The following is a 25,573-nucleotide window of genomic DNA, read 5'->3' as shown; positions in this document are numbered from 1 at the left end:
CATGATTGGATGGTGACCATTCAGGGGTATTCCCTTTATCGCAGAGATAGAGAAGGTAAAAAAGGGGGAGGGGTATATCTGTATATTAACCACTTAAGCCCCAGCCCTATTTCGGACACTTTTTGTTTACAAGTTAAAACCAGTATTTTTTCCTAGAAAACTACTTAGAACCCCCAAACATTATACATTTTTTTAGCAAAGACTCTGGAGAATACAATGTCGGTCATTGCAATATTTTTTGTCACGCGGTATTTGCACAGCGGTCTTTAAAACGCCATTTTTTTGGAAAAATTTAGAAAAATCACATTTCACTGCATTTAAAAAATACTAAACAGTAAAGTTAGCCCATTTTTTTTGTATATTGTGAAAGATGATGTCACGCCGAGTAAATAGATACCCAACATGTTACGGTTTAAAATTGCGCCCCCCCGTGGGATGGCGACAAACTACGGTCAATAGAGATCTCAATAGGCGACACTTTAAATTTATTTAACGGTTACCAGTTTAGAGTTAGAGTATAGCTTTTTTTTTTTTTAATTATTGCTCATGCTCTGGCGATCGCGGCGATACCTCATGTGTGGTATGAACAGCGATTTAATTTGCCGCCTTTTGCAGCACAGTAACCCGGAAGTGACGTCATGCTGCCTCCGTGTTACGTCATCGGAGACCCGATTGAAGCAGTTTCCGGCTTTGATCGGGACTCCATCCAGCCGGTGGACGTGGCGGCTGGGTGCTTGGGGCTCCCGGTGGGACGGGAGCCCCGAGCAAAGTTACGGAAGGCGGCGGGAGGGGGACGTCCCCTCCCACACACCCGGGTAACGATCGAGCGGCTCCCGAGCCACATCGGTCGTTACCGACGGAAAGCCGACCGTTGGCACTAAACTACGGTACCGGGATGATGTCTCTAGCTAGAGGCATCATCCCGGTATACTACCGCAAAGTCTGCCGACGTAAATATATGTCAGTATGCGGTAAGTGGTTAAGAACAGTGTACAGGTAAATATGAGGGATGATATTAATAATGGAGCTATGGACGAGGCAGAATCCCTATGGGTAGAACTTCAAAGGGAAGGCACTGTGGGGAAGGTAATATTGGGTATATGCTATAGGCCCCACAACCTGAGGGAGGAGGGGGAGGCGGACCTCCTTTTACAGAAAGGATTGGCAGCAAGGATGGGAAATGTCATTATAATGGGGGACTTTAATTATCCAGATATAGACTGGGCAGAAGGAACCGCACACTCAGCCAAGGCTCGGCAGTTCCTAAATGTTTTGCAGGACAATTTCATGGGTCAGATGGTGAATGCACCGACAAGAAAATGCGGTACTTGACCTACTGATTACCAACAATACAGACCTGCTCACAGGTATAGAAATACGGGGCAACTTAGGAAACAGTGACCATAGGTCAATTAGTTTCAGTATTAATCATAGTAATAGGAAACATAAGGGTAATATTGGGACACTGAATTTCAAAAGAGCCAATTTCCCAAAACTGCGCTCTCTGCTAGAAAATATCAAATGGGATAGAACCCTGGGAACAAAGAACACAGAGAAAAAATGAGAGTGCTTAAAGAGCATACTAAACAATGGGATTGACCAGTGCATTCCAAAGGGAAATAAATTTAAAAGAGCAAAACTAAACCCTGGGTGGCTAAACTCCAACTTAAAAATGCATATTAATGCTAAAGAAAAGGCCTTCAAAAAATACAAGACTGAGGGGTCATTGGCAGCATTCAGGCATTACAAAGAGTGTAATAAGAAATGTAAAGACGAAATCAGGGAGGCTAAAATAAAACACGAGAGACATATAGCGGAAGAGAGTAAAAAGAACCCCAAAAAATTCTTTAAGTATATAAATAGTAAGAAAGCGAGGCCAGAACACATTGGCCCCATAAAAGACAAGAAGGGAGATTTGGCCACAGAGGACAGGGAAAAGGCGGTAGTGTTAAATCATTTCTTTTCTTCAGTCTTCACAAAAGAATTGGGGGGCTACACTAACCCAGCTTGTATGCCAAACTAAATAATACACCTCAGGAAGTACCGCCATGGCTAACAGAAGATAGACTTAGAACTAAAACTAGAGAAACTTAACATAAATCACCGGGACCGGATGGCTTGCACCCGAGGGTTCTTAAAGAGCTCAGCCAGGTGATTGCCAGACCATTATTCATGATTTTTAAGGATAGTTTACAGATGGGTATGGTGCCAGCTGATTGGAAAAAAACCAACGTGATACCAATATTTAAAAAAGGGCCGAGATATATCCCGGGTAACTATAGGCCGGTCAGCCTAGCATCAGTAGTCTGCAAGATATTGGAGGGGATGTAAAGGGACCACATACAAGACTTTAGTAATGAAAATGGTATTATTAGTAGTAATCAGCATGGATTCATGAAAAATCGTTCTTGCCAAACCAATCTATTAACCTTCTACAATGAAGTGAGCTGCCACCTAGATAAAGGTAAGCCTGTGGATGTGGTGTATCTGGACTTTGCAAAGGCCTTTGACACTATTCCCCACAAACACTTACTGTTCAAACTAAAGCCCCGTACACACGTACCGATCGTCGGCCGAACGATCGGCCGTCTTTTGTCCAGGGCTGTCCTGTCCGCTGAAAAGTGCAAAAGACTGCACACGAATTTTGTTGGCCAACAACAGCCGACTGCAGAAGTGATGTCATGTGATGGTTAACTTTCCGTGTTTTTTTTCTTCTCTGAGCATGCCCAGTCTTGCAAATCTGCTGATTGTCGGCCGAAATCTGTACTGACTGACGCACAATCGGCCGTTCTGTTGTCGGCCTACAAAAATTTTAATGCCTGCATGACAGATTCGGTTCGGCCGAAAATGCGCTGTCGGCTGTCGGAAGAATCATACTAACAAGCCTACAATCGGCCGATCGGTCGGCGGCCGAATATTTGCGGCCGACAATCGGTACGTGTGTACGGGGCTTAAGGAAGGTAGGTATGGACCATAAGGTGAGTACCTGGATAGAGAACTGGCTCCAGGGGAGAGTACAGAGGGTGGTGATTAATGGGGAGTACTCGGATTGGGCGGGTGTGGAAAGTGGGGTCCCCCAGGGTTCTGTCCTGGGGCCAATCCTGTTTAATTTATTCATAAATGATCTAGAGGAGGGGATATCTAGTACAATCTCAGTATTTGCGGATGATACTAAACTAAGCATGCCAATATCTTCTATGCAGGATGTGGAATCCTTATAAGCGGACCTGAACAAAATAATGGGGTGGGCAACTACATGGCAGATGAGGTTTAATGTTGAAAAATGTAAAATAATGCACTTGGGTGCCAGAAACCAGAAAGCAAGCTACTTACTATGGGGGGAGGAGCCTCTGGGTGAATCTAAGATGGAAAAGGACCTGGGGGTACTGGTAGACAACAGGCTTGTAAGTGGCATGCAATGCCAAGCCGCTGCAAGCAAAGCCAACAGATTACTGGGATGTATAAAAAAGGGGATTCACTCCAGAAATAAAGAGATTATTCTCCCACTCTACAAGACTCTGGTCCGGCCACATCTGGAGTATGCTGTCCAGTTCTGGGCACCGGTCCTCAGGAAGGATGTGTTGGAACTGGAAAGAGTCCAGAGAAGGGCAACAAAAATAATTAGGGGAATGGAGGACATCAGCTATGAGGAAAGACTACAAGCACTGAACTTATTCTCTCTGGAGAAGAGACGATTAAGGGGGGATATGATATCAAAGTACAAATACTGTACTGGCGACCCTAGCATAAGGAACAAACTATTCAGAGAAAGGGAATACAATAAGACACGTGGCCACTCACTAAAACTAGAGGAAAGGCAGTTTAACCTTAAAGTACGTAGGGGGTTCTTTACTGTCAGAGCAGTAAGGATGTGGAATTCTCTTCCGCAAACAGTCGTATCAGCAGGGAGCATTGATAGTTTCAAAAAACTATTAGATGGGCACCTTAAAGACCACAACATACAGGGGTATACAACGTACAGTTAACAGCAAACACACAACTATGTCTGCAGTCAGTGACAGAGCCGATGCTTCCTGTATAGTTCCGGCTCTGTCACAGGCAAAGTTATATGAAATGCACTCCTCCTCAGCCTGTGACAGGAGCCATACAGGAAGCAGTGGTTCTGCTCTCTACTGCAGCCACTGCTTCCTCCAGCAGTACCCGCATGACCAGCAGTACCCGCCAGCAGAACCCGCAAGCAGTAACCGCACCAGTCTGCAAAATAAGCTTGGTCCAAATATGCAGATATACCCTAACAGGGTTGTGATGTACAATATCCTTTTTCATTGTTTGAACCAGACTCCCAATATTAGGTGTATAACATCAGCTGTTCTCTAGGAGAAGTTCTGTCGGAGAAAAAAAACAGACATTCATAGTGCAAATAACATCTGATGAAAAGGACTTTATTAAATAACGAATTCCACTCACATGCTATGGGTGCTAGAGTGCACCACTCTATTCATGCAGAGGATGTTCAAATGGCATGGAATGATGGATGACTGAGCATGCACCTGTTTCTGTACGATCCGATGCAGCGTTTGAGCCGCTGTGGTAAGCCTTCGATCACCGACACTCGACTGGCCCCTCCCCTATGCGTAAAGACACAATGGACTACGTGCCTTCCTCGGGGTGATCTCAGATCTCTTTACGCACTGAATTGAAACTCAATTTATAACATTTGTATAATGTGATTTTTTCTGGATTTTTGGTTAATATTCTGTCTCTTTCATTTAAAATACACCTATGATACAAAATTATAGACCCTTTATTTTTTTGTAAATGGACAAACTTCAAACAAAATCTACAGGGGATCAAATAATTATTTTCGCCACTGTAGATAGGGGAATTGCTCAGCCATGACACTACAAACTGCCGCCAAATTCCATCATTACAAGGTAAAGCAAAGAAAAAACACAGGAAATTCAACTAGATTACTACCAAACCTTTATCCAAAACAACAAAAACATTTGAACGTGTACAATGCCACTACGGTATCTGCAAACAATCCCCCATTAGTACACCCCCTACACAAAACACTGAATAGATATTACATTTGTGAAATTCCTTACCACTGAACAGAAAAATATAACTGAATTTTCTGGAAGTCAGCTCTCTAATTCAAAAGATGCAGCATCTATTCTGCCAAGGACGTGTTACAGCACGGATTACATCATATTCTCTCCTCTCTCGCTACAATATAATGAAACTACACTTCCCATCATGCTTTGTGAATTGCAGTGAATGTAGGAGGGTACACTAGGCCTGTAAATATTAAATAGCTCACTTCAACATGAATCACACCCACTCATTCTGCAGCCACACTACTACAACTACAGGCATGTTTGTGCTGCTATTGTCACATGTGATCTCTCCCCCTCCAGCCACAACAGGAGTTAAACATATTTCCCTTACTAGCTTTATGTAATCATTACTGAACTGTAGACACATACACATTATTATATATTTATTTTACCTGATGTAATTCATTATTATAAATATTTCTCCCCCTGCTGTAGCTTTGAGATCTAACTGCAATCAGTGCTTGTATGAGATATATAAGCAAATCCCTAGCCGCAACACAGAGAGAAAGAGGCGGGACCGCAATAAACTTCAATATTACCAAAAAACGGTCTCTGTGATATGTAAACGTAACATATAATACACATCAAACTGAAAATAAGACAAAAAATGAAACTTTGCAGGGATGGTGGAAACCCCTCCTACAGATATTTGACAGTAGATGGTGCCAGTAGGGCAGTGGACAGTGTCCGTAAAGCAGTGGATGGTGTCCACTGCTTATCAGTGCAGCCTCATCAGTACTACCTCAGTGCCCATCATTGCAGCATATCAGTGCTGCCTTATTAGTGCAGCCTCATCAGTGCAGCTTATCAGTACCCATAAGTGTAGCCTCATCAGTGCAACATATCAATGGTCTCTTATCAGTGCGGCCTCATCAGTGCCCATAAGTACAGCTTATCAGTGCCCATCAGTGCAGCCTCATCTGTGCTCATAAGTGCCCATCAGTGTAGCTTTATCAGTGCTCATTAGATCAGCTTATCAGTGCCCATAAGTGCAGTTTATCAGTGCCCATCAGTGCAGCCTCATCAGTGCCCATCAGTGTAGCTTTATCAGTGCTCATTAGATCAGCTTATCAGTGCCCATAAGTACAGCTTATCAGTGCCCATCAGTGCAGCCTCATCAGTGCTCATAAGTGCCCATCAGTGTAGCTTTATCAGTGCTCATTAGATCAGCTTATCAGTGCCCATAAGTGCAGTTTATCAGTGCCCATCAGTGCAGCCTCATCAGTGCAGCCTCGTCAGTGCCCATCAGTGCAGCAGGGATAGTTAGGAGAGCTGGCCGGATCACACAGAGCTTGGGTTCTACTGTTGTGACACATCTTGAAGGTGAAACATAGGCCGCTATAAAGTCCCCTCTCCGGGACTGGCATTGTACCAGTGTGCGGTTTATCACAGGAGCCAGTCCAGGATACGTGACTTTACAGTGGCCGGTGTTTGACTTACAAGATGTGTCACAGTGGGAGATTTCCGCTCTGTGTGATCCAGCCGGCTCTCCTCTGTGATCCCCGTGCAGCAGTGACAAATGGCTGGCGGGGGGGGGGGGGGGTGGGGTGGGTGTTGAGGGCATCGCTATGACTTCTAGAGGGGAAGTGCTGGCAGGGAGCAGAGGAGTAGGGAGGAGACCACTTCCATGGGTGGAACAGACCGGGGATCTGTGGGACCCTTATTCCTCTACAGCAGGCAGGGATGGAAGTACATCCCTGCTTGCTGAAGATAGAACTACAAATGGGGTGTGCAAAGACCGGTGGGAACAGGGGGGAATAGCAGCCACCAGTCTTACAAACAGGAAATCCCTGGCAAGTGATTATTTGAAAATCATCAGGTTATTACAGAGGAACTACTGAGCTAAGAAGATGGATGACATAGTCGGTGAAGGTAGGAGATTGGCAACAAGGACATGGGAAAAAATGGATTTTTGTAAGATCTTACCGTAAAATCCTTTTCTCTTAAGCTCATTGACAGACGTAGTCTTCTTGATTCTCAAGAGCTGGGTTATGTTGTCTCCGCAGGAGTAGGACTAGGCAGAAAGACAAAACGTTCTGGCTCCACCTTAGGGGCAGTCCCTGAGGGTATATCCTCCCTCTCTCTGCTACAGGGAATCAGTTCTGTTCTAAATCAGTAACAGAGAATTTAACCCAACCCAACTCAATGATAGAGGGGCGGGTACTACGTCTGTCAATGAGCTTAAGAGAAAAGGATTTTACGGTAAGATCTTACAAAAATCCATTTTTCTCTATCGCTCATTGACAGACGTAGTCTTCTTGATTCTCAAGAGCTGGGACATCCAGAAGCAGTGCCACAAATGAGGGGTGGGATTGACAGAAATCAAAATCCAATCTAGAAGGCCCAACCGGTGCCAAACTAGAAGTTCTAAAGGCTCCTTATAAACAAAGAATGAGACTCAAAAGAAAAATTTCCAACGGAAAAAAACCCTTGAGGCAGACCGCTGGTCTCCTCAAATGGCGGCCTGCAAAACCTTGCGGCCAAACACGGCATCAGATGATGCCATTACATCAACTTTATAATGTTTTGTAAAGGTATGCACCGACGACCAGGTAGCCGCCTTGCACACCTGGACCACTGACGCCTGATGGCGAAAGGCCCATGACGCACTAAGCGCCCGAGTGGAGTGCGCCTTAACAGGGAACGGGGGCTCCCGACCCTTAATAGAATAAGCCTGTACCACCGTTTGTCTGATCCATTTGGAAATGGTCGCGGCAGATGCAGGCAACCCCTTTTTGGGTCCATCCGGGATCACAAAAAGTGAATCCGTCTTGCGAAACGAGTCTGTCGTTTTCAAGTATACCCTGATCGCCCGGACCACATCCAAGGAGTGTAAAGCAAACTCCCGAGGATGACTGGGCTTAGGACACAGGGAAGGTAATACAATTTCTTCATTCAGATGAAATCCTGAAACTACTTTTGGTAGGAAGGATGGATTCGGACGAAGAACCACCTTATCTCTATGAACCACCAGATATGGGGAACGACAAGATAATGCGGCCAGTTCTGACACCCTGCGTGCAGAAGTAATAGCCACCAAGAAGGCCACCTTCTGGGACAACGTAGGTAGAGGAATCTCCCTAATATCTTCAAAGGGAGGTTTCTGAAGAACCGACAATACTAAATTAAGATCCCAGGGTGGTAACGGTGCGCTCACTGGCGGAGCCAGATGTCGCACCCCCTGGATGAAATTCCGCACCAAGGAATGAGTAGCCAAAGGCTTCTGAAAGAAGATAGCTAATGCTGAGACCTGACCCTTGATAGTACTCAAGGCCAGTTTCTGCTCAACCCCTTGTTGCAGAAAAGCTAATATTCGACTAATCGAATAAGACCGTGGACAGAACCCCAGAGGTTCACACCATGCAATGTAGGACTTCCATGTACGATGATAAATCTTTCTGGAAGTCGCTTTCTTTGCTTCAACTAGAGTAGGAATAACTGAAGCTGACAAACCTTTGTCCTTCAGCACCTGGGTCTCAATAGCCAGGCCGTTAAAGCCAGCGATCGTAAAGCAGGATGGAAGATTGGTCCCTGAGACAGTAGGTCCTCCCTGAGAGGAAGTCTCCACGGGACGTCCGCCACCAGTCTGACCACGTCGGCGTACCAAGCTCGACGAGGCCAGTCCGGAGCTACCAGAATTACTGGAATTCCTTCCTCCTCTATCCTGCGAAGAAGTCTTGGCAGTAACGCGAGAGGAGGGAAGGCATACATTAGCTGGTATTGCCCCCACGGGGCGATCAGTGCGTCTGCGGTCTCTGCTAGAGGATCGCGGGAGCGAGCCACGAATCTCTGTACTTTCCTGTTGAATCGTGATGCCAACAGATCCACATCCGGGGTGCCCCACCGTAGGCACAACTGGTGGAAAACGTCTGGATGGAGGGACCATTCCCCCTGATCCAGAGTCTGACGGCTGAGATAATCTGCCTGCCAATTCTCCACCCCCGGAATGAACACCGCAGAGATCGCTGGAACAAATCGTTCCGCCCAGCGAAGAATGCAAGCCACTTCTTTGGCCGCTCGGACACTCTTGGTGCCCCCCTGGTGATTGACATAAGCCACGGCCGTGGCATTGCTCCTGACTAGACAGAAAAAAACTGATTCCCTGTAGCAGAGAGAGGGAGGATATACCCTCAGGGACTGCCCCTAAGGTGGAGCCAGAACGTTTTGTCTTTCTGCCTAGTCCTACTCCTGCGGAGACAACATAACCCAGCTCTTGAGAATCAAGAAGACTACGTCTGTCAATGAGCGATAGAGAAAAGTTTTTGCCCAAAGTTTTTCTTTAATAAAGAAAAAACATATTTTTGCAATCTTGCTGTTTAACTGATTCCTTTTGGAGACTTGTTAAATTACTAAAAAATGCTATACGATTTTAATTCCAAGTTGGATCAGTGCGGCGATTTCACATTCTCTGGTATTTTTGCAGAGGCTGAATGGCTAAATACAAATGTATAATTCATAGTTAAAGTGCATATATATATATATATATATATATATATATATATATATATATATATATATATATATATATATACACACACACACACAGTATCTCAAAAGTGAGTACACCCCTCACATTTTTGTAAGTATTTAATTATACCTTTTCATGTGACAACACTGATGAATTGACACTTTGCTACAATTTAAAGTAGTGAGTGTACAGCTTGTGTACAACAGTGTAAATTTGCTGTCCCCTCAAAATAACTCAACACACAGCCATTAATGTCTAAACCGCTGGCAACAAAAGTGAGTACACCCCTAAGTAAAAGTGTCCAAATTGGACCCAATTGGCCATTTTTCCTCCCCGTTGTCATGTGAGTCGTTAGTGTTACAAGGTCTCAGGTGTGAATGGGGAGCAGGTGTTTTTAAATTTGTTGTCATCACTCTCACTCTCTCATACTGGTCACTAGAAGTTCAACATGGCACACCTCATGGCAAAGAACTCTCAGAGGATCTGAAAAAAAGAATTATTGCTCTACATAAAGATGGTCTAGGCTAGAAGAAGTTTGCAAAACCCTGAAACTGAGCTGCAGCACGGTGGCCAAGACCATACAGCGGTATAACAGGACAGGTTCCACTCAGAACAGGCCTCGCCATGGTCCACCAAAGAAGTTGAGTGCACATGCTTAGCGTCATATCCAGAGGTCATGTTTGGGAAATAGACGTATAAGTGCTGCCAGCATTGCTGCAGACCATACGTCGCACACTGCATCAAATTGGTCTGCATGACTGCCATCCCAGAAGGAAGCCTCTTCTAAAGATAATGCACAAGAAAGCCCGCAAACATTTTGCTGAAGAAAAGCAGACTAAGGACATGGATTACTGGAACCATGTCCTGTGGTCTGATGAGACCAAGATAAACTTATTTGGTTCAGATGGTGTCAAGCGTGTGTGGTGGCAACCAGGTGAGTACAAAGACAAGTGTATCCTGCCTACAGTCAAGCATGGTGGTGGGAATGTCATGGTCTGGGGCTGCATGAGTGCTGTCAGCACTGGGGAGCTACAGTTCATTGAGGGAACCATGAATGTCAACATATACTGTGACATACTGAAGCAGAGCATGATCCCCTCCCTTCAGAGACTGGGCCGCAGGGCAGTATTCCAACATGATAACGACCCCAAACACACCTCGGGCCCAATTTGGGCATTTCCACTTAGGGGTTTACTCACTTTTGTTGCCAGCAGTTTAGACATTAATGGCTGTGTGTTGAGTTATTTTGAGGGGACAGCAAATTTACACTGTTATACACGCTGTACACTCACTACTTTACATTGTAGCAAAGTGTCATTTCTTCAGTGCTGTCACATGAAAAGATATAATAAAATATTTACAAAAATGTGAGGGGGTGTACCCACTTTTGTGAGATACTGTGTATATATTTGTGAGATACTGTGTGTGTGTATATATATATATATATATATATATATATATATATATATATATATATATATATATATATATATATATATTATCTAAGTTCATATTCTTAAGTTTCTTTTTCATAAATAAATGTAATATCAAAACGGAGGCCCTTAATATATCCCTTCCCAGCCACATGATCGCTAGATTGAAAACCGACTTTATATTTAAGTGGCACTCCATGACAATTAAATACCTGGGTGTTCACATCCCTACTGACCTGACCTCTATGGCCAACATTAACTATAACCCTCTACTTCGGATGATACACAATTGTCTAAAATCTTATGACAAACCGAACATTTTCTGGTTTGGTCGTATGAACGTTGTTAAAATGGATATACTACCAAAACTTTTGTACCTTTTTCAGGCCGTCCCTGTCCCTCCGCCCAGGGGCTTCTTTCAGTCGATCCAGGGTGCGATTCGTGCCTATATATGGCGACGCAAAAAGCCCCGTATTAAGTTCTCTACATTGACGCTCCCTAAGAATAGAGGGGGGGTTGCCCTTCCTAACCTGTCCATTTATTTCCATGCAGCCTCGTTGCTTAGGATCATTGACTGGTATCACAGCCGTTCGACCAAGCTGTGGACGATAGTGGAGAATGACTTGGTCGCTCTGGACCTGACTTCCCTGCTTTGGACGGACCCTAAACTTAGACCATCTGCGGATCTCTTGCCTATTATGACTGTTACTACACTACAGATATGGGACAAATATCTGGCCAAAGCGGATATTTCCTCTAGAATCAGCCCCCTCACCCCCTTATTTGGGATTCCTTCATTTACACCTACATACACGAATCAGAAATTTTTGGTTTGGCAAAAAACCAACTCCCCCCTCTTGAGCTATTCGATCTCTAACGGCAAAATAAAACCCTTGCCCCACCTATTACCGAATTGTCACAATCCGACTGGTGCGTGGTTGGAACATACGCAGCTCTCCTGTTTCCTTAATAAGCTGCCATGGATATCTGACCTTACTAGACCTAAAACCCCACTTGAACTGCTTCTGACGCAGGACACTAGACCTGAGCATCCCCTATCTCTATTGTACCAAATTTTCCTACAGGCCTCTCACCCAGACCCCCCTTCCTATGTTGCAAAATGGGAAAGTGAATTAAATGCCTCTCCTGAGGATCTAAACTGGAGCAAGACGCACAACCTCTCCTTTACCTTGTCAGTTTCCTCCCACGCCCAAGAACGCAACTTCCGTATTGCAGCCAGATGGTATAGATGCCCCTCAGTCTTGCATGAGATAGACTCTAATATCCCAAATGTATGTTGGAGATGATCGCATACACCTGGTAACATGGCACACATTTGGGGGACTTGTCCCCGTATTGTACCCTTTTGGGACAAAATATTGGCTCTATATGATAAGCTGGTTGGTGACAGGTTCCCCAATGAGGTCTCCATAACAGTCTTGTCTATGTTGCCAGGATCTTATAAACAGATTAAAAAAAGTCTCATCTGCCACTTTCTCACCGCGGGGAGATCAGGGATTGCCAGACATTGGCGTCAACCACTGGCGCCCCCTATGGCTCAATGGGCATGTGAAGTCGACCGGATTGAACATATTGAAAAACTGGTGTCTTGGGAGAATAGCAAATCAGATTCTCACACTATCATGTGGTCAGTATGGCTCAACTTTCGCTTTTCCAGCGAATTTGATACTTTTGTTTCTGACTCTCCGGGCGGTCCCCCATAGGCTCCTCCCCCCTCTTTTTTCTCCTCCTCTTCCTTTTTCTGCTTTACCTCTTTTGGCTTTCCCTATCTAATTTCCATTCGCCTGTTTCTGTATATGGTCTTTATTAACACTTCTAATTCCCCAACACGGACACACAGAGAACTTGGAATCAGGCAATACACTTTCTTGTTTAAGCCACTCTCCCGGTTGTATCATTTATACCTGCCGTTGAAAGAGTATCAACGTGCCTTACAAAAATTATATTTAATATTACATTTGTTAGGGCTCATTCTACGATAGAATGTGGCCCCCTGCAATTACAGATTTAACGATCCAGACTGACACTCATTCATACGGCCCGGGACATCAGACAGCTGTATTTTGCATTTAGACGACATGTTAAACCACCTGTTGATTCATTCATTCGAACACTTGTCAGTTGGATACTTAGCATTTAGATTACAAGACATGTTGCGTAAACAATTGACAATTGCTTACATTAACACATGACAACTGAATGCAGCCGGGACGACTCTGTCACAGGACACAAATTATTATACGGGAACACCTCACATTGACACAAATACATGGCAAAAGCAAAGGCCCTTTCATGTATTGTTCTGTCTGATATGTAATTTGATTGATGAATTGGAAACCGGTTTGGAGCAGTCTTTCCTGCTCAACAAATGTGCTTTAAATAAGAGCTACACTTGCAATAAAATTAGTTGTGACTGCACTAAGTTTGAGTGCTATGTGTTGTCATAACTCCCGGCCGGACGGAGGGTGAATTCATTATCTATTAAGGGGGGTTAGCAACTGAAGGGCTGTAATATCATCGTGATTGCCTCCTGACGAGATTTGAGCTAACAGTTCCTATAACTGTTCATTGCCTATATGGTATTGGTTTAATGTGTGATTCGTTGCTGTTGTAAGCACTGTGATATATGTTCCTTTCTCTGTACAAATGTTTGTTCTAATAAAAAAAGATTCAACATAAATAAATGTAATATTTTACAGTGAAAAAAAAAATTACCATTAGAAGAGATGGTATTCTGGAAAAAAAAGAGAAACAGTTAAACAGTAAATCATGAGAGCACATTAACATAGACACAAAGTGATGTACAATGTTATTTTGCAATTCAAATAGATAATTCACATACTAATATATTAATTTAAAGAACTTTGCATTACTTTTTAAATATCATGTCTTCATGATCACACTGTACAAATACCAAAGTAGGAACAGCCCTAGCTTTACCAAAAAAAAAAAAAAAAATAGTCCAGATTTCAAGATTTACATCCCATTATGCTTAATTTTACTGTTTAAATTTGCTTCTATTAAATATTGAGTTCAACAAGCTGAACTCCAGTATTACTTTCATTGTACACTGTGCACTTCTCAGAGCGTGCTTTGAAAACTACAGCATGTCAGATAGAACCACCTCATTTCCTGGCTGGAGGACTTTCAGCATTGTCTGGCTCTTTCTTTCCCTTCTTCATGTGTGAACCTGGCAGTCTTCCTAGGAACTCCCATTCCCCCATACCAACAACCACCGCATCAAGGCATTTTAAGTTACAATCTGTTTACTCTGAATTTATTCAAGCAACAAAATAAAGGAGAATAGAAAACAAATCCCTTCACAGAAGATGACATTACAACCAGGGAACAAAGTATTGCCATAGAAAAAGAGTAGTTGGCAGTTCCATACAACACACATCAATGAGAGAGTGAAAATTGGTGAAATATTACAAAAAAGACATGTGAGTAAAAGGAATGTATATCCGATTGCAACCAAAATAGTCTGCAGCAAAACGTAGAATGTGTGTGAAGAGCCTATGTATGCATATTGAAACAAAGTGATAACGATAAAGCCAACCCCTTCTTATGAGACAAAAGGGAGAGGGGGAAAAAAAGGAGGACAAAGATAGAAGTACTTGAAAAAGGTACAGAGAAATAAAAAAGCAGAAAGGGAGTCTCCCAGGTCTAGCTAATCCAATGCTACTTAGATAGTGTATCCACAGGTTCCATGTCTTGTGAGATTTTGTTTGAGTATTATTAAGTGCCCAGGAAGGGTTATCATTAATCGTTATACAATTCAGTTTCTGTATGACACAGTCAAAGACCATTACTGACCAGTTCCAGTTGTGTACTATCGCAGCTCTTGCGTAAGAATTATGTAAGAGACCAATCTCCACAAATGTTTGGACAACCCAATCCCCTCAATTTTTAACTTTTGAAACAGGGCAATTTCAGAGGTTCTGGGTATGTTCAGCCCTGTAACCCAACTGTAGTCAATAAATAAATAAACCTTCCACGCTATCCCTATTGCTAAATCTAAAATAAAGAAAGAACACAGTGCTACAAAACTAAATGATATAGGAGGCAGGTAAACATCAGTCTGCATCCAACCACCTGTGCAAATTCAATAAATAACACCTTCAAGGGTGCAGAGCTCTCCTTCGTTGAGTGCATAGCCATAGATTAATATAGAACGCTCATCAGTGATCATAAAAATATTAATAAAAATAACTATTATATACACAAATATATATATATATATATATATATATATATATATATTTAAAAGTGAGTCCATCTTTCAGTTCAAGTCCATAAAGATATACATGTATAAAATCCGTGAATCGTGCAATCCCATACACCAAACACAATCCTGTGTGTATCGGCCTTTTGTTCATCACGGTGCCATTGTAGCCTAGCCAAGGGGACCAGACTTTATCGAATTCCTTGGGGCAGCCCCGCACTTTGTATGTCAGTTTGTACAAGGGAATCGCCTGGTTAACAAGATTAGGCCATAGAGATAAAGAGGGAAAGACATATTGGACTTCCAGTGTATCATTATAAATTTCTTAGCATAGAAGAACAGAAGACGTAGAAGTGTTTTCCTCCAATTAGGAAGATTGTCATCCTCCACATAGGCCAATAGGCAACATAAAAAAATACGTTAGGAATCTAAAGAATTGTACTGGTAAAAGGAGTGTCCTCTGGCCAAAAACATACGTATAGGTGGGCATTCGTAGACCATATGGTTAAATGACCCTACTGCCCCAGAGCATTTTTTACAAGAGGGGGATCTTAAACGATGCGATTAACAATGGGTGCGGAGTGCATTTCAGTAATTTGGTGGTATCTAAGCATTTTAGAAGAAGGCAGTTGCAGGTTATCTTTGTAGTATTCCAGGTTTCGGATATTGTTTCTGAACAGGAAATCAACAATCTCCAGGAAGCCCTTCATTTCCTACAATCTAATTAGTTGAGGTTGCAGTCCCGGAGGAAAATCAGGGTTGTTCAGTAGGGGAGCAAGAGGGACTTGGGGGAATTAAAGTTGTGTCCTAGCCCTCTGCCTATCCCAAACAGCCATTGGGGGAGATTTACTAAAACTCATGCACTCAGAATCTGGTGCAGCTATGCATAGTTACCAATCAGCGTCTAACTTCTGCTTATTCAATTATGCTTTGACAATAAAACATGGATGATGCTTGGTTACTGTGCAGAGCTGCACCAGATTTTACTTGCTTCAATTTTAGTAAATAACCCTAATTGTGTAAGATAATGTAGGGCACACAAAAGGTGGGCGCAATCTGCTCGAGATCCACATGAGGGCTCCAATCAAGCCTGTAAAGTACAAGAGTGCATCCACGAAGACCCATTGATGGGCTGGTTACATCATGGCAGTGTGTACCAACCAGGCTATTTGCGCCACTTAAATTATTTTTCTGTTTGTTCTCAATTTTTTATCCCCCCCCCCCCCATATCAAGAGAAGGATCTTAATTTAAATCAATAGCAAGTCCTTCTGGAAAAGGCCAAAGGAAGGGTCCTGAAAAAATAAAGGATTCTAGGAAGGACATTCATTTTAACCGAGTGAATCCTACCAAGCCATGACAAGGTTGAGGTAGATGATTTGTCTAAGTCCGCTGAGATTTCTTTAAAAAGGGATGGACATTTTTCATGGTGCAATGGGTCTAAGGTCAGATTTTAACAAATACGTATAGGATTGATTTAGAGGTCCATTGAAATACAAAATTGGAGTAGAGTAAGGCAATTATGTTCAGCATAATATTCATTGTCAAAGATGTATTATTTTTAAAGTAAAGGCCATATTGTAGTAATTTAACCTGGTTGTAAACCAGTACATATACCCAGTGAAGTGACCAGAATTAGGTGATTCACAGAGATTAAACAAATCTTCTTACATAAGTTGTAGCTGTGTATCTGCCGCCATTTCTTCTGTAGATCACTCTAAAAACACAAAAGGAAAAGGATTTCTTTTTAGATCTAGGAGCAGGGGGCAGAGATCTGAAGTCTTCCCACACCAGACAGCTCTGAGCCTGTATTTTAGGGGAGGGGGGAAGTGAACCCCCCCCCCCCCCTTCACACAGTATGGAGAACAAGTACAGCTGTGAATAGGAGTCACAGGCTGACTAATGCAGCTCCCTCCACTATCCCCTTTTTAACTCTTGGTGTCAGGTAAAGCCGCCATAAGTGAATCATGCGGATAACAGAAGAATAAGGCATCAGAGAGAAATGCCACTTAGAGCTTTGGATTAAGACAAGTGCACATTAAAAGGAGGATGTGCCTTGTTCATATTTCATCTCTGAGGTTTACAACCACGTTAAGCAAAGGGGGAAAGTGGTGTGCAGGGACAATATATACATAAGAATATTGCTGGCAAACAACACATTTGTGTTCCTGTTGCCCAAAAACTATCCCTTTAATGTCTGGATTAGATCGTATTGCAGGAGCAAGGGGTTTCATTGCAATTGCAAATAACGGGTACAATAAACTCCCCTGTCTTGTGCCATAATGAATTGTAATAGAGGAAGATTTAAAACCGGTTTCAGAAATTTGTGCTGAGGTGGAGTGATATAAATGCACCTAGGGCATGTAAAAAGTCCCAAGAGAGCCATTTAAAAGCTTTGTGAAGTCCCAAATAAAGTAGCACGGCTTCCATGCAAACTGGAATGTTCCAGCAAGAGTTGATTGCTGAGATCAGGTTCAGTGTTCTACAACTTTGATCTGAAGCTTGTCGAATAAAGCCCGTTTGGTCTATATGGATATATACCTCCAGAAACAACTTTATTCGCTGGGCAAGCACTGTAGTGAGAATTCTAAGATCACAGTTGATCAAAGAAATAGGTGTATAGTTGGAAACACCAGTAGGGTCTTTATTAAGCTTGGGTATTACACTAATAAAAAACTCTATTTTCATTACAGAAGAGTAATTCATCATCATGAAGAGAGTTGAAAAAGGAAACCCAATGGGGGAACTAAGATATTAGAGAATTTTTTCAGTTTCAGGTTATTGATAGTTGCCAAAAATCACCTCATATGTAAATGGTGTGTCCATGTGCTCCACATGTTACAGTATGTTCTGATATGAGGGTTGAAAGATTGAGACTGTCGAAAAATTTGGAGAGATGCGAGGTAATATTAGCAAGGGATTGACGACAGATAATACTATAGTAGGTGTGGAATTCCTCCAAGATGTATTGAGGATTTTGGGATAAAGCACCATCCTTATTTAAGTCTAGGAAATGTGTGGATATGAGATTTAAGCTGGCCAAACATTTTACAATTTTCTTGTTTATTTTTCTTTTAGATTTACCAAAAACCATATAATATGAGGTCAAACCTAAACAACATTTTCAATTAGTGTTCAATCAGGCAGGCCCTTGCACTACATAGTTGAAGGTAAATCTAAAGAAGATTGTACAGAATTTGTACAATAAAATTGTATAATCCTGTGATACTTGATTACCCAAGTTTTTGTTGCCTCCTTTCGTAGGGTATTCCATGTGCCTGCTCGCTCTGCCTCTGCTGCTAAGCTGCTCGTGTCCATTCAACAGGGTATATACGAACCGTTTCAGAGTATGCCATCGAATTTCGTACCCTGGCAGCAGAAGTGGGCTAAAATAATGAGGCTCTGGTGGCTGTCTTCCCTCATGGCCTCACCGATGCATTGAAGGACGAGACTGCGGTCAAGGATCTCCCTGACGAGCTCAAGGCGCTCATATCTTTCCTAATTTTGATCGATACCAGGCTCAGGGAGAGACCATCATTGAAGGAGGGCCTGCGGATGCCTCTTACCAGATTGGCTCCAATGTTTTCTTCCTCACCCATTCCTCCCTCACCTCCTGGGGATGGTGCATCTGGTTGTGAACCCATGCAGCTAGGGTTCACTCACCTTTCCAAGGCTGAAAGGCCCTTTAGGAGGCGGGAGGGCCGGTGCCTGTATTGCGGCCATGGTGGGCATTTCCTGAAATCTTGTCCTACCCGTTCGGGAAACGCTCACACCTAAGGTCCTGTCAGGGGCAGATCTTAGGTGGAATTTCCTTGTCCCCGGCTTCCCGTAAAGATAAACCGCTAATCACACAGTTGTCCTCGCCTGGGCAGCAGGTTCATGGTTACTCAGGCGTTGGTAGACTCCAGTGCTGGCGGTTACTTTATAGACCGTACATTTACTGCTGCGAATTTCATACCCTTGCAGCCCCGTGGTTCTCCTCTTGTCATCGAGGCGATTGATGGCAGACCCCTGCAACCAGCACAGGTTACTCATGAGCCTGTTCTGGTTGACATGGTGATAGCGGCTGTTCACAGGGGATCAACCTGTTTCTAGGTCATATCATCCCCACACTACTCTGTTTTTTTGGGTTACCCTTGGCTTCGGAAAAACAATCCGACCTGTGATTGGCAGTCGGTCAACATTCTCTCTTGGTCTCCACACTGTGGCGCTGTTTGTATCAATGGGCCTGTTAAGGTACTTTTTACCGCCTTGGATTCAGTGTTGCCTACCGAAGATCATGAGTATCAAGATATATTTTACAAGGTGCGTGCTGGTACTCTTCTTCCTCATCGTCCGTACGATTATGCCATCGACTTGCATCCTGGTGCCATTCCCCCTCGCGGCAGGGTTTATCCTCTCTCGGTTGCGGAGAATAAGGCCATGGAGGAGTACGTGGCGGATGCGCTTGCCCGGGGGCACATTCGCAAGTCCACTTCTCAAGTGGGTGCCGTTTTTTTCTTCGTAAAGAAGAAGGGGGGCGAGTTGAGACCTTGCATTGATTATAGGGGCCTCAATCACATCACAGTCAAGAATGCATACCCGATTCCGTTGAATACTGAATTGTTCGACCGCCTCAAGGGAGCAACGGTCTTTACCAAGCATGACCTAAGGGCCACATATAACCTCGTAAGGATCAAGGCGGGTGATGAGTGGAAGACCGCGTTTAATACTAGAACCAGTCATTACGAATATCAAGTGATGCCCTTTGGCTTGTCCAAAGCGCCCGCTGTCTTCCAGAAGTTCATCAATGATGTCTTTCGTGATATTTTGCAGCAATGCGTGGTAGTCTATTTGGACGACATCTAGATTTACTCGGACTCCATTGAATCACACTACCTGGATGTCAGAGGAATGCTGCAACGGTTGCGTGAAAATGGGCTTTTCTGTAAGCTTGAGAAATATGAATTCCACCTGTCTCATGGATTTTATTGTGGAACTTCCCGCGTCTCGAGGTTATATGGTTGTCGACTGGTTCTTCAAAATGTGCCACTGTTTCGTTTAAGCGGCTGCCTACCTATCAGGTATCAAGTGCTGGAAGCCAATGGAGAGAGGGCTTCCCTTGCAGCTAAGTTCCAAACTCCCCTGGAGATGAGACAGGAGGAGTTAGGCCCAAAGTCGCACAGGTCACCTGCAGAGTTGCTTGCAGAAAGGCCCCCCGGGATACCGCTGTTGTGCTGCGGGGCTACTGCAGGCAGGTGGCACCTGTGAGATGTAGCAGGTACTTGGGATCGCTGAGACAGAGGGTAGATGATTCAAGCCAAGGTTCAGTGCCAGGTGGGTAGCAGAGGAGACAAGGTTAAGTGGTAGCCAAAGTCTGGACAGGTTTCAGGCAGAGGAGATCCATTAAACAAGCCGAGGTCAAAGTCAGGAAGCGAGCCGGAGACAGAACTGGAACAAGCCGAGTCAGTAACCAGGAATCACAGGAACGTTGGTAGCAGCTGAAGATCAAACAGCACTTAGAGAAGGGCTGGCTCCCTTATAAAGGCCCAGGTAAGGGACTGACGGAGATGCTGGGTCTTAGAGCCCTTCTCCTGTTCTGACGGATGCTGAATCCTAGAGCCTTCCTGCTATTGGTGCCCTGATACTACCGCTCAGGAGTGTTTGTCAGGGAGGTTTTCCACTTACACAGGTTGCCTAAGGAGATTGTCTCGGACCTTGGGAGCCAGTTTGTCTCCAGTTTCTGGCATGCCTTTTGCTCCCAGTTGGGTATTCCACACTCCTCCTCGGCCTACCATCCGCAGTCCAATGGTGCCGCTGAGCATTCCAACCAAGCTCTGGAGCAATTTCTCCGCTGCTATATCTCCGACCATCAGGACAATTGGGTTGATCTGATACCCTGTGCAGAGTTTGCCAGGAACTTTGCCATCAACTCGTCTTCCTGAATGTCTTCATTCATGACCAATTATGGGTTCCAACCAGCTGTGTTGCCCGAGTCGTTCTCGCCACAGGACATCCCGGCTGTGGAGGATCTTTTGTGCCCTCCGTTCCTCTTGGGTGCAGATTCAAGAGTCTTTACGGGTCTCTGCACAGCGTCAGAAGCTTTAGGCAGACCGGAGACGTGTATCTGCTCCTTTGTACCAGGTCGTGGAGAGGGTGTGGCTGTCGACCTGTAATCTCAACCTCAGGGTGCCCACTCCTAAACTGGCACCCCATTTTGTTGGGCCTTTTCGCATCCTCCGTAAGGTGAACCCGGAGGCCTATGCCCTTGATCTTCCTCCTGGCATGTGTATCTTCAATGTCTTTCACGTGTCATTTTTGAAGCCACTGGTTTGCAATCGCTATACTTCACTTCCTCGCCCTCGTCCCATTCCTGTGGGCAATCATGAGGAGTATGAGGTTAGCAGCATATTGGATTCTCATCTGTTCCGAAGTCAGGTTCAATACCTGGTGCACTGCAAGGGTTATGGTCATGAGGAGCACTCCTGGGTTCCCTCAACTGATGTTCATGCTCCCGCCCTTCTCAGCGCTTTCCACGCTTGCTTTTCTCAGAAACCGTTTCTTGCTCTGCGGAGGAGGGGCCGTTCGGGGAAGGGTACTGTCAAGGTCTTACCTTGCCTTCCTGTTGGCAGGCATCTTGGACATGTACAGACTGCTGTCTCTTACAAACTCTTCTTGCATCATCATTTGCCTGCTGCCTGGGCGTTGCTCAGTGATGCTGTTGCACACCTGACTATATATATCACCTAATGGCTTGCAGTCCTTGCCCTTGTGTTTGCACTCCTAGGTGCATCACTGCTAGCTCGACTCCACCCCGGCTTGGATAACTACCTGCTTCTAGACTTGATCCTGGCCTGGATAACTACCCGCCTCAGAACTTGACCCGGCTATTCCTGATTTCGCTCCTCACTCCTGCTGTGCGTTTATTGTTGTTGCCCTAATAAACTGCTTTATTTTACTTGCATCTTCATGTGGTCTGGTTTTCTGGCACCCTGAGAGATCCAGTGTAATTAGATTGATAGTCAGAACATCACTAAACAACAGAGTAAGTAGTTCAGATTGGGGGGGGGGGGGGCTCGTATAGTCCATACTCTCTGCGGTGCTTTGGGTTCCCAGGTCATGTTCAAGAGACCCAGGGTACCGGTTTCCAGATCCCATCAAGAACTCTCATAAGGCATAGAACAAAGGTAATATCTCTCATAACGTATCCATAACAAAGATGAGCCCATATACTTGTAAACTTAGTACGTTTATTCTTTGGATGAGCTCTTCCATCTCAGCAATATGGGTAATTTTCTCAAGCCATTCTTGATTATCTAGAAGGGAGTTTATCCTCTTATGACTGCTTTGTGGGCTGAGCAGTTCAAAGAACCGGAGTTTCATTTGAGTTGTTCTAGGCAAAGAATAAATAATTTCCCAACAGAGATTTATTTACTCTCCAATGGGATCTTGGATGGGATGATGTTGAATCTGAAAAAGGGACCACCATTAAGTCATGTAATAACAACCAAGATTACATAAAGTGCTGGTGTAAAATCACAATCAATAGTTCATTAGTGCAGATAAAGTGCAAATGATGATGAGTCCTTATTATGAATATCCTCAGGATCCTAATTAATATAATCCATATATTCCATAAGTACAAGTGGTGATGGGTCCTTCAAATGCATGTCCACAGTGCTGTGCTCTCCTGCAAGATGCAAAATGAGTCATCTTTATTTCCCTTTTTGGAAGTCCTACAGGTTAAACATTTTCCACATTAATAGAAACCTACCTGGTCCACCTTCTTCTGTGGATCCGGAAAACTCTTAACAAGTTTGTCCCTGAGAATTGGAGGGCCCTTATATATGAATTTTGGTTGTATGGGAAGAGTGTTGGCCAAGACTGCATTGGCCAATGCCTTTTAAAAACTCTGTTGATTTCCCTATACTTTCTATTATATTCTGTGCAAAATGGTATACCGAAGTCCTCATTCTTTTTCTGTTTAAGTATTAGTAACTCTTCTCTGTTCAAGTTATTTACCTGTTATTCGATTTTTTCGTAGATGTGGTAATCCAAATATTCTTTTTCTGCAAATCTATTGATTAAGATGTTTGATTGTTCCTCAAAATCTTCTTCTAAGTCACAATTCCTCTGTATGTGCATTAGTTGTCCCTTAGGTATGCCTGCTAACCATTTGGGGTGATGACCATTAGAGACTTTGAGAGTAGTAAAATGGTGAACACTACCAGATGAGAGTGAAGGGGTTCGCTCTTTCAGATAGTGGTTGGGAGTACTAATATGGTGGCCTTTAATTTAGAAGAAATCTATAGGTTTACTAGAGGAAATATTGAGAGAGGAGTAAGATGGCAGATCTAACAGGTAACCTCTATCTTTTTATTATTCAGAGTCATTCGGGGAGAAGCAAGATGGCTGTGATCTAACTTCTGGTTACAAGGACTCACAGCAGGAAGTGATGTAACACCATAGGAATAGGAAGTGGTTGCCTGGAGTGTAGTAGGAGGATTGGGGCGTAAAGGGAGAGAAATAGGGTATATACACAGCCCAGTCATTGCCGCCCCTAGCTTCTGAGGATGCCTAATGGGAGGGGCCTAATGCATCAAGTGAGTGATGAGTAGTGAAGTAATTTCTGGTAATTGGAATGCACGCCAAGCCGGTGCTCTGACTACAGCTTAATGCTTTAACTGTTTATCTCTTTGTAAGTATAATTGCTTTTATCTTTTTAAATAGATTTTACAGAATTATGCTATGGAGTGCACTCGTTATATTACATCTTATGCGATGAACATATTGTACGTTGTTTGATAATAATGCCGTCAGATAGCAGCCATCTGAGCATTTAAGTTACTATTAAAGGTGCCAATCCTCAAATTGTTACATAGAATTTATTGAGAGGTTGGGAAGGAAGGATTTTCCGGCACATAAATTTTTCTTAGAAAAAATTTCAATTTTATTCAAATAACATAACACAGAGAGCAAACACACAAAACATAAAACAAAACCGAAACAAAATTGTTGATTAAAAAGTTGACTGGAGCCAAAATGGGTTATCCAGTCAGGAATAGATAACATACAGCAGTTCTATTTGATGTGGTCATACATATATTCATATTCTTAGTCACTTGACGCGACTACATGTACATATTTGTATACTTAGAAGCATGATGACAGAAATTAGTAGTATGCTTGATCAGGTTGCTCTACATGTTTCGCCTCATAAAGAGGCTTCGTCTGGAGCCTGCTTGTGATCAAAGAAAAAGGTTCTGTGAAATTGATCTGCAGGATAACTGTCACCGCAGACAAATGGTAATGAATAACGAAGGGACAATCATGGATAGGTACAGAACTCGGTATATATATAGAGAGATGATTAGCCCAGGGGTAGTAGAGCCTGGGGGCCACCAAACAAATTGTACTATGGAAGCATCTCTCCATATATCACATGGAGGACTGTGATATACTAACACCTGGTGGCATACCCACATGGCCTTCCTCCATGTGATATATGGAGAGATGCTTCCATAGTACAATTTGTTTGGTGGCCCCCAGGCTCTACTACCCCTGGGCTAATCATCTCTCTATATATATACCGAGTTCTGTACCTATCCATGATTGTCCCTTCGTTATTCATTACCATTTGTCTGCGGTGACAGTTATCCTGCAGATCAATTTCACAGAACCTTTTTCTTTGATCACAAGCAGGCTCCAGACGAAGCCTCTTTATGAGGCGAAACATGTAGAGCAACCTGATCAAGCATACTACTAATTTCTGTCATCATGCTTCTAAGTATACAAATATGTACATGTAGTCGCGTCAAGTGACTAAGAATATGAATATATGTATGACCACATCAAATAGAACTGCTGTATGTTATCTATTCCTGACTGGATAACCCATTTTGGCTCCAGTCAACTTTTTAATCAACAATTTTGTTTCTGTTTTGTTTTATGTTTTGTGTGTTTGCTCTCTGTGTTATGTTATTTGAATAAAATTGAAATTTTTTCTAAGAAAAATTTATGTGCCGGAAAATCCTTCCTTCCCAACCTCTCAATAAATTCTATGGAACATATTGTACGGTTGAGGACCTGGTAATTGGAGGAGTGAGGAGTGATACCTTTCCATACCTTGGGATATCTACAGGTCTATTTGACCTTTATTGTTGGTGAGTGAAGGCGGGGAGCACTTGCTAACTGTTCCGCTCAGCTCGGGTGGGGAGAGCTGCTGGCCCGGTGCACACTGTGTGGCTGCATAAAGGTGCCTTGCAAGGAGGGGGAGCGGGAGGAAGAGAGGATACTACCAGCTCCATGGCCAGAAGCTCCTGCTGGCAGGGGCAGGTAAGTTTGGTTAAGCTGCTCATTTGCAGCAGC

At 43.6% G+C, this 25,573-nt stretch overlaps 1 protein-coding gene across 1 annotated transcript in view; it reads right to left on the bottom strand.

Moving 5' to 3' along the window:
* The window catches only part of USE1 (unconventional SNARE in the ER 1), a 194,929-nt gene that overhangs the window by 46,709 nt on the left and 122,647 nt on the right, over positions 1-25,573 (bottom strand). Inside the window, exon 5 of the mRNA XM_082273953.1 lies at positions 13,719-13,737. Within this exon, the coding sequence (XP_082130079.1) occupies positions 13,719-13,737 (19 nt within the window). The remainder of the gene's footprint in view (positions 1-13,718; positions 13,738-25,573) is intronic.

This window comes from Pelophylax lessonae (assembly GCF_965119305.1).
Source record: "Pelophylax lessonae genome assembly, chromosome: 1".
Lineage (NCBI taxonomy): Eukaryota > Metazoa > Chordata > Amphibia > Anura > Ranidae > Pelophylax > Pelophylax lessonae.
This window is presented reverse-complemented; position numbering and strand designations above follow the sequence as displayed.